This window comes from Phalaenopsis equestris, unplaced genomic scaffold (genome assembly GCF_001263595.1).
Source record: "Phalaenopsis equestris unplaced genomic scaffold, ASM126359v1 Scaffold000002, whole genome shotgun sequence".
In the NCBI taxonomy this organism is placed as follows: Eukaryota; Viridiplantae; Streptophyta; class Magnoliopsida; order Asparagales; family Orchidaceae; genus Phalaenopsis; species Phalaenopsis equestris.
Window position 1 is genome coordinate 44,235,498 of NW_018164444.1, and position 10,629 is coordinate 44,246,126.

General features: G+C 31.2%; 1 protein-coding gene across 2 annotated transcripts; it reads left to right on the plus strand.

Moving 5' to 3' along the window:
- The first annotated feature begins 364 nt into the window (after nt 1–364).
- LOC110030548 (uncharacterized protein At2g27730, mitochondrial-like) lies at nt 365–10,252 on the plus strand. 2 transcript variants are annotated; one of them, XM_020733299.1, is made up of 3 exons: nt 377–599; nt 1,455–1,493; nt 9,878–10,252. In XM_020733299.1, the coding sequence occupies exons 1-3, from the start codon at nt 498–500 to the stop codon at nt 10,082–10,084; spliced, it is 348 nt and encodes a 115-aa protein (XP_020588958.1). In that variant the 5' UTR covers nt 377–497; the 3' UTR covers nt 10,085–10,252. The 2 variants fall into 2 exon arrangements, with proteins under 2 accessions (XP_020588970.1, XP_020588958.1); XM_020733311.1 differs by lacking the exon at nt 1,455–1,493 and having other exon boundaries at nt 365–599.
- Nucleotides 10,253–10,629: the final 377 nt, after the last annotated feature.

Genomic DNA, 10,629 nt, shown 5'->3' on the forward strand with positions numbered 1-10,629 from the left:
TATTATAATTTTTAAATATTAATTTTTTAAAATATCATAAATTTTTAATATATAATTTTTTTAAATTATTTTATATTTCGAACAATAATGATTCGAACATGAACGAACGCATCACTGTTCATGTTTTGTTCGTTTAACTAACCGAACGAAAAAAATTTGTTCACGTTCTTTTTGTTTACTTATTGAATGAATCGAATATGAACTCATTGATGAACCAAACACGAACTGTTCACGAACAACGAGTTTTTTTGACAGCACTATACATAAGGTAAGATATAAACGCAAGTTTATATTTTATGTTATATATGTCAGTACATAAGAATTTTGTGCTATGCATGAAAATTTTAAAAAATAAAAGAGATAAAGAAATCACTCAGTCCAAAATTTTCTCTTTTCTTTGTCCTCGAGCTTGATCTGCGGTTCTGGAGCTCACAGTCAACATTGGTTCTCAGCTCGAAAGTAGGGTTTGGTTTTCCTGGAGCTCGGGAACCCTATCCATGTCTGCGAGGATCGCGTCGAGGCAAATTGTGCGCAGACTCTCTTCCAGCGGGAAAGTCCTTGGCGAGGAGGAGAAAGCTGCGGAGAACGTGTACATCAAGGTTCACCCCGCAATATGATTTTTAGTCTACATTATTTTCAAATTTTTGGTTTTTTTTTTTGGCTTACAATGTCAATTTGAACTACTTATTCCCCAAAAGATTGACGGATGATGTCGTTATTTTTTTTTGTTTTGCATTTGTCTGAGGATTGGGAGATCTAACTTCTGATTGTTGCCTTGGTTGTTATAATCCGGCTAGCAAATTCGGTTGTAGGTTAATTTCTTATGATTTTAATTATGAACAGCCTTTGTTGGATTACAGTTGGGAAAAAATCTCTTTACAGCCAAATATGGCAGAAACATCGGCGATCAATCCCTGTCGAAGTTGTTTTTGATCGCCCTGCTATTATTTCTTCCACGATCATTTTACGGGAAGGGAAAAGGAGCATAAGTTGACGGTGTGAAGCTTTATCTGAAAGGATCTGACATCAATTTGCAGATGGTGAAAATAGGTTTCTCGAACTGATATCATTTAAAGAAAGCACTGATATCATTTAAAGAAAGTAAAGAAAATTAAAGTAAAGGTGTCATTTGTATTATTCTTTTGAAGTTTTAGTAAAGATAAAATTGCTTTGGTTCCATTGCAAGTGCGAGGCTGCTAGTGACCTTATCATCTCTTATGCAGCTGTACTGCAGGCGGAAAGATTTAGTTGTTTTCTTCATGACCGAATTATTTTTAAAATTTTCCTTTTATTTTGTAATGGTTTAATTTTCTCTTCTTTTATTTAATTGAAGTTATTTTAATTTTTCAAATTGCATTTAATTCAGTTAGATTTTGAACTTGTCAGAAACTCTTACCCTAGATTTTTTTGCTTTAGTACGCATGTTTAACTAATTTGTTTCCATGGTGATGCAGAAAATTGAGCAAGAGAAGTTGGAGAAACTGGCACGAAAGGTAGTTTAGTAACTTCTCTCATTTGTCTCCTGTTATCTATTTTAACATTTTAATCTTTATTTATATTGATGGTATATATTCTTGGTATATTTTAAAGTTTCAAAATCTAAGTGCCGCCACTTCCTTAGAGTTCTATTAGACTATTATAGGAGAGTGTACGTAAACGAGCCGAGTCGAGCTCGAGCCACTCTCAACTTGAGTTTGAGCTTGATTAATTAATTAAGGGTCTGTGTGGGGCAGCTGCTACTTATCCAACTTATCCAGATAAGCTGTTGATCCTGATTAATTGTTGATCAACAATTGATCTGGATGAGTTGTCTGACTGTTTGGTTTGAGTGTTTGGAAAACAGCTGATTCTGGATAAATCATCATTCTGACATTTTTTTGGATACTATAATTATTTTAAAAAAAATAGAAGAGTCAGAAAATTGCATTAAAAAATCATTCAATTTTAAAAAAGATTAATAAAAAAATACCCAATTCAATTTTGATATAAGAATATAAATATGAAAGATTTATATACATGCTAATCAATTTCTATATATTTACATATCTAACACCAAATCATTTCCCCCTCCTCCTCCTACAAACTTATTTCTCATTCCTACCTCTACGGAGAGGCAGACCCCTCCTCCTCCCCCTACGCGCAGCTCCTCACCTGGCAAGAGCTACTCATCTTCAAGACCCTTCTCTCTGTCGTCACCTTAACCTCCCTCTGCATCCATGGAAACTCGTTTCTTCGTGTCGTCCGCACTTGCTTCGACCTCTACTTGCACAACCACAACACCATCAACCAGACAATCACTAAGGCCTCCCTTATTCAAATGCTCGTGATCGTATTCCGTCGAATGGAAGCGGACTCGTCTACTGTCCCCGTACAACCCATTGTTGTTACAGACCTTATGGCAGATCCCACTCCCCTTTGCCGCCGCATCTTCCGAATTTATTAGCTATGTGCAAAGCTTCATCACTAAAGACATGGATGTCGTCCTTAATCCGCCTACTCCGTCCGCTGTTGCGGCGAGATGCGTTTGAAGGAAATCAAGGCAAGGGCCTAAATAATACGAATGAAATGCGGCCCGCGAGGGTAATCCTGCAGGACGCGTGTTTCACAAAATTAAAACACAATTTTTGGGTACACACTTGAAATGCGCGATTCAAACACTGGGCGGTGTTTTCAAAATGCCACCCGCACTTTTAAGCTGGTCCCAAACGGGCCCTAAGTTAGGGCTCGAACTCGAGCTTAATTTTATGAGCTCGAGCTGACTCATTAACTGGCTTGTTTATCATCAAAGACTGGAAATAATAATAAAATAACAAATTGAATAAGCGATTTAGAGATAAATAATAAGAAATCATTTGATATAAAATGTAAACGACTTATTTATTAACTTTTTTGATAATTTAAAGGTAAAATTTTGATTTTTAATATAATTTAAGTATATTTTATGTTAATTATTTTTAAAAGAGTCGGCTCACATGCTAACTAGTTGAGTCGGGTGTGCTGTGGTGGAAAAAAATTATAAAGGCTTCCATCAAACATATTAAACGGAATAAAAGAGATAAAAGTGCCCTCGCTCATGGATGGACTGATTCATTGTTTTGATTTTACTTGCTAGCTGGATGTTTCTCTAATAGCTCCAGTGAATTAATCTAGTCCAATTCATTTTGATGTATTCCATTTTTTAGGTATTGTATGGTTTGAAGTAAAATAAGTTTAAACAAAATATTTGCATGTGCTTTGATAATATGGTTATTTGGCATGAATTAAAGCAGATGCAAAGTAAAAATTTGATATTTCAAGCATACATAGTAGGTAAACTTCTCCAACAAAGCAAAGGTGGCCAAATTGGGTGCATTTCTCTTACATTGTAGAGTTTGTTTGCAACAATCCCCTCATTTCTGGGCTATCCAGACCCTCGGAATATGGTATCTGGCTCAAGATTTAGAAAGAATTAACCTAGGTTTACCTTAAAACAACTACTATTCTAGTCACACGTTTTTGACTTTGTTGGAGTACCGACCCATTGGCCAATTCTCTTGTGGGGATGATCGGTTACCATAAAGAGCTGAAATAGGGTTTTGAGAGGGATGCCCTAATCGAAGCTAGAATTAAGCTTGTAACTTTTCGGTTTAGATTTACAATCTTGATCGAGTGATGAAAGTGGTACATAAGGGCATAGTTTATGCACTATCAATTAATTGGTATATATTTGTAGTAGTCATCTGATCATGATCTAATGTCCTAGAAACTCTGCATTATTTTGTAAAGATACATAAGGGTTTGGGGCCTCTGGGACACCTAATCCAATTAGAGCGTGCTAAGTCAATTAACCAATCGTTGTTTGCAAACCTTATCATGAAATACTAACACTAATGATTTGCAATGTTCAAGTGCAAATTCAAATCAGTATTCTAATTGATTTGACTCAGATTCACCACCCACTTAAGAAGAGAGACAAATTAGATGCAAATGATTTAAATTCATTTTGCAAATGTTAATCAAACTAAAAATTAATAAATAATAAAATAAAGATTGTAGTGAAAAATAAATAGGGGATGAATAGATCTAAATTTAATATTAGATTTTTTCACATAGAATTTGTTATTTTTGAATGGGAATTCAAGATAATTGGTGGACAGAATGATAAGAAGAACAACTTTTAGTTGTTACACGAAAATAAATTGAAAATATAATAATTCAAGGGTATTAGTGAATGTTATAAGTTATAACATTTTGGAAAGGTTACTAATAGGAATGATGTTGGTTTATTAGTGTTGATAAATAGTTGAAAGATAAAATTAGTTAATTTAATATGATGTTATTGATAGGGTGATTAAAATTAAGTTAATGATCTATTAGAAACTTATGAATGTCATTAGTGCTTATGTTACTCAAGTTTGATTGAAGATATTTTAAAAAATAAATTTTGGAAAGAGAGAGAAGAAATATGGTAACATATACTTGAAGAAAATATATTTATTGAAGGTAATTAAATGGACATATATGCTCTAGTAGAATTGGGTATAGGAGGATTCATGGCAGTGGTAGATAGAAATGCAATAGAGAAGCAAAAAAACGCTTATAATCTTGCAATAATGAACACATGCTTTATGAAATGAGAACTCTTAGTTATCAAAGTGGATTGATTAAATTGAAAATATATTTTTTGTCATTAGAAGAAAAGAAAAATATACTTGAGAAAGTTTAACTCAACAACATAGGATGATAGTCATGGATTTATATCACAAGAGAATGTAGAAAACAATCAAATTTTTTTTAGCTTTAAAATTAGGTTTATGGAATTTTATAGGTGAGGAATTGATAATCTTTCATGATATGTTTATAAGAGAGAAAAATTGATATTTTTTAGTTTAGCCAAATTTGATGTGTGATAAGATGTCTATTTCAGTTAAGATAAAATTTGTGTTTGTAGAAGTTTTAATATCGTTTAGAAACATGTTGATGGTAGAGTGAGGATATACAGAGGATTATAAGGAAAAGAAATATAATTTTAAAATGTGGCAAAAAAATTAAATGATACCGAGATTCATAATGATTGTAGGGAAGTTAGAAGTTTTTTTAAGATGCTAGTGAGTAAAGCAAAAACTATAGCTTATAATGATATTTATAATTAGCTTGGTAATACGAAATGAGAAAATGAGTAGTATTGCATAGCCATAGTGAAGAGATTAGAGATCTAGGGATATTGATCTTGTTAGATAAATTAAAAGCGAAGATAATATGATTTTGGCTAAAATGAGGACATTAAAGAAACATGAATATGTTATTATGAGAAATTACTAAATGATAGCTTTATTGAAGATTTTTTATTTTTGAATCAACATATTGAACAATATAGTGAAGTAGTATTCATTGATTCAAAAAAGTGAAGTTAATGCATCTTTGAAATAGATGCATAAACATAAAGAATTTAGGTCCAACTGAGATTCATGAAGGGATTTATATGGTTGAGGGACATTGTAGTTATTTGGTTAACTAATTTTTTCAATAGAATTTTAAGAAATAAGAAAATGTTAAGTGATCAAAGAAGAAATATGTTGGGATCGATATTTAAGAATAGAAATGATGTTAAAATTTTGTAAACTTTAAAAGAATCTAAGTTATAATTCATATCTTGACATTTTATCAGAAAGAAATGAAATATATGCTTTGAAAAATTACATCAATTTTGGAAAACTAATTTGATTTCATGTAGGAAGATCTAACATGGAAACAAATTGTGTACTAAGATAATTAATGGAGAAATATAGAGAACAAAGAATGGTTATTCATATGTTTTCAATTTATCTTCAGAAGATACATGATTGCATACCATTGAAGTTGATGCAGTGTATTTAAAGCCAGAAATGTGTGTCAAAGATTTGTTAAGGTTATTAAAGATTAGTATGATAAAGTAATAAATTTTTTGTGTCTCAAAAGTCACCAATTACTATAGATTTACATCGAAGTACGACTTCATTTTTTTTTTTTGTTATGATTATGGAGATGCTTGCCAAAGAATATTTAAACCGATGTGTTTTAGTTTATGCTTTTTATAAACATTGTTCTAATTAGTGAGACATCCATTGAAATGCATAAAAATTTTTGAATAATGGAAAAAATATTTAGAAGATTCAAATCTTAGAATTAGTAGAACAAATGCCCAGTATTATATATGCAAATTTCAGTGGGTATGATGTTAACAATTATCATTTGATATTATTAGAAGATAAGATGATATCTAGATTTAATAGATTTAAGTATCTTGAATCTCTTAGATAAAATAATGATGATATAGATGATGATGTAGCTCATAGAGTTAAGCTAGATAGAGAACTGTTGTGTGAGTTGTGTCATAAGAGGATATTATGTTGGCCTAAAGATAAATTTTACAAATTACAATACATTGCTAATATTGTACGGATTCAATGTTGGTTCTAAAAGCATTACTATTCTTGTTTACGTATTATAGAAATGAGAAAATTAAGATGAATGTTGGACAAAAAAAGGATGAATTAATGAATTATCATATTAAATTAGATGCCGGGGTGACATCTGTTGAAAATAAGGTAACTGAATGCAACCTTTTTGTACATGTGTTTATAAATTTGTTGTGAGAAAAATAATTTTTTGGAAGCAAATGTGAATATTATAAATATTTTCTTTTTTTAATAAGTAAGATGGCAACTTTCTTATAATTTTCATACTTTAATGAACCTGGTTCTTAAAAATAGCTTCCCATTATAGAAATTTTTGAAAAGTAACATGAAAGCAGTAATTTAGTGGATGTATGACGTGGGCTGAAATGTAAAGTTGTGAAAATGCTGCCCCAAATAGACCTTTTGACATGTACAATAGAAGGTAGAATGTGCACCTATTAGATGAGTTGATACTATGTGTTAAGAGAATTATGAAGGGAACAAGGGTAGAGTTACAAGGATAGAAGTTTTTCAAAATGCTTTACAAAGAATATGTTTATTATCTTTGAAGAATGAATTTAATACTTTGGACATCACTCAACATGAACAATTGAAGGATGACAATTCATAAGTTTGACAATAAATAGTTGTGATAAGTCTGATGATGGGATACAAATTTTGTTCTTTTATTTTATATAAAAAAATGTATGTTTTTTTTAATAATAATTTTGGCTAAAATATTAAGCTTTTTTCATTTATTTTATTTTAACAAATACATTTCTTTGGGAATATGAAATATTATAACTTTCAAATAAAACTTCAAAGTTATTTATCCAATTTAAAACCTTTCTTAAAATTATACGTACCATGAAATATGAAAATTAAATTTTAAACTTAATAATTATATTGAAGCTATCCAGAATTAGTACTTCACTGGTTTTGTTTAAATTGGGTCTGCATCACTTGTTAGCTTGCCTAGATATTATACGTCTATAAGAAATCATTAAGTAATCTTCAAATTTGATACTATATTTTATGCATGACAATTTTAGACTATATTTTATCTAATGATAATTTAAGGCTTAGGATTTCATAATGTAAATCGTTGATATAAATAAAAAATATGAAGGAATTTGGTGCGTGATTGAAGCATGAAAAACATATATTTGAAAGCATGTCATTGTAAAAGTTAGATTGTTTCAAATTTCATAAAACTCATTTGGCATAATAAATACTAAAAATTAGGGAAAGTCAGAGAAGATGAGTGATCCTTGATATTAGTATCAAGTCTTTGCACTTATATAAGGAGATATTCGGAATAACTCCACCCAAAAATCTCTACTCTCTATTTTCAATAAAAATATGCTAAAAAGAATTACATCCACCTAAAAATTTATTGAATCAACGTAGAAATGTTTTGTGCATGCCTAAGAGCACCTTATTTATACATAAATTCCTATAGATTTGTAATTTAAAAAAAAAAAAAAAAATTAAAGTCGGTTGCAGCCTTTCAAAAAGATTTAATTATAGAAGGACCATAGAAGAAACATAGAGATCCCATAAAAAACCCCAAGGGATTGTGAATGCAGAAGTTAATGTAGGAGTTGATATCACATGAATTTGCTATTTTGACTTAGGGATTAAATATCATGGTATACCTCATAGGTATTGTTGATCAACCCATCAACAATACCTCGTATGTATTTTTGATGGGTATATCGGTTCAATTCCTAATTTGACACCATTCTAGAGTTCCTAGAAGGGCGCATGAGGATCAAAATAAGTGTTGCTGATATTTGGGGAAGAGTTAAAAAAGGAAAAATGGGAGAATCAACAAGGATTGGAGAAGAAAAATTGATTTTGGTGCTGTCCAGTAGGAAAACAAAATGAAATAAATGCAGGAGATTTGATTTTTTTGGTGTCTGATTTGAAGTAAATTAAATGCAAAACATTTCTATATTGGAATTTAAGTAAACAAAATGTTTATTTTATGAATTTGAAATGCATAAAAATCAGGCGAATTCCAAACCCAGAAAATTCAGAGCTCGTGTTCTCACCTCTCCAATCCATGAGCTGTTACTGATTCCTGCCTTTGCCAGTCACCACCTTTTTTTATTTGTATGCATTTGAATTGCATCAGAAAAAATAAAAAAATATTTTAATTTATTCTATTTGCAGTCAACCAAATAATTGTATTTTTAAAATGCATGCATTCCAAATTTTTAAAATATATATTCTAAAAACATCCAACCAGACAACCCCTAAATTTACCTCACCTCTTTTTTTTCTTTAATAATACATGAAAATTGTCATCTGGTTAGGCCTTTTTGTCAAAGAATTTTACATACATACACATACATACAACACAATTCCTATGTATTTACATATCTAACTCCTGATATTTACACTTTTAACACCTTTGTGTCATAAGCTTGTGCATGAGAAGATGTATTTCACTTTTAAAAGGTAGTGATGGTGATATTCTTATATGATGTTAAAGATTCGAGCGATATTGCTAGTAAATATGAAGTTTAGGTGTTGGATAAGTAAATATATGAGAATTTTGTGGTATGCATGTAGATGCTCCTTTTATCCAATGCGAAGCTGGCCAGTTGTCTTTTCTTAATGTTTTCACTTTTTCTATTGAACTGAATAGTTGGTTACATTTTTCTTTCATAGTAATTGTTAAACTCTTCTACATGAAAATGATTGTTAATCTGAGTCTTTACAACTGAAATTGGTTCTCAACATTCTTACGGAGTGTTTGGTAGCATATTTTTAGCTGGAATTAGCCATGAATTTAACGTAAATCCAGCCAAACACTAAAAATCTGAAATTTAAATCCTGCGCTCCATTAAATCGAACATTCGCTGTTTCCTTCGAATTTTGGACGTAAATCCTGCTTTACTAATTCTGATTCACAGACGGTCGCCAGTGTTTTTCCGTCAAATTGTGAATTTGATAAGTCCCGATTTTAATGTAAATTTCGGGCGCAGACAAACACCTCCTTTGGCTGATAATCATCGCTGCATATTTAAATAATTCCAGTGTAAATGTCAGACAGCAGTATCTATTGAACCACGTTAGTTCAGCTTCAAATCATTTATAGTGCAGAGTATAGAAATAGTAACGAACTCCATCTTATTAATCATTGACTATAATTAGTAAGACTAGCATGCAAAGCAGTTTCAATGCAGATGCTAAAAGGATTGAATGAAAATAAGGGGCATTTACATACATGCCACCCAAATCTTATTTATTACATATCTAACACCTAACCTTTACATTTTACATTAACATTACACATTATCTTTCATATCACATCAAAAATACTTCCATTTTAACTTCTAAAAAGTGAAATGCACCTTTTCATGCATGGTTAAGATGGCATGTGAGTAAAAATTGAAGTTTAGGTGTTACATATGTAAATCTCATTAACACCGGATAATTTGCATTTACAGGGACCCATACCAGCAGATCAACCGGCTCCAGAGTCCGCAGCTGCTGCTGAATTGAAGCCTCGTGGGTCTTCATCGAGCTCCGGTGTCTCCACCGATCGGAACCGAAACTATGCCGTGCTTGCCGGAACCATCACTGGCTTATCTGCACTAGGCTGGTACCTTCTCTCCAAGCCCAAGAAATCCATATCTGAAGAAATCTCCAGCTGAGCTATGGATTTCTGAGTAACTACTTTCTTGAATCAATTGCTATTTCTCATTGGGTTTCTTCTGCAAATCATACATTTTATTTTCTTTTTGATATTTAGTCTTTTGTCTACTGTTTTGCTGTTTAGGCTATAATTTTGCTTCAGTTCTAATGCATCTGAATGTTTAACATTGGAGTTTCTTGATATAGTTTCTGAGCTTGTTTTTCGGTTTGGTTTAATATAGGAAAATTTACATGCATGCCACTCCATTCCTATGTATTTACATGCCCAACCCCTAAACTTCAATTTTTTTCTTATATACTGCCTTATATATATGTATTTATGGGCATTTTTTATGTGTAAGAATTATTTGGGCGGTATAAATGTAAAAAACAAAAGCTTAGATTTTATTTGTGTAAATACATAGAAATTGGGTGGTATGGTATGCATGTAAATGCCCCCTTTAAAATATACATGATTATGGATTTTAATTAAAATTAGTTTTTATTTGGCTTATTTGGTTGTGGACTTGTGAGGAATATATATATATATATATATATATATATA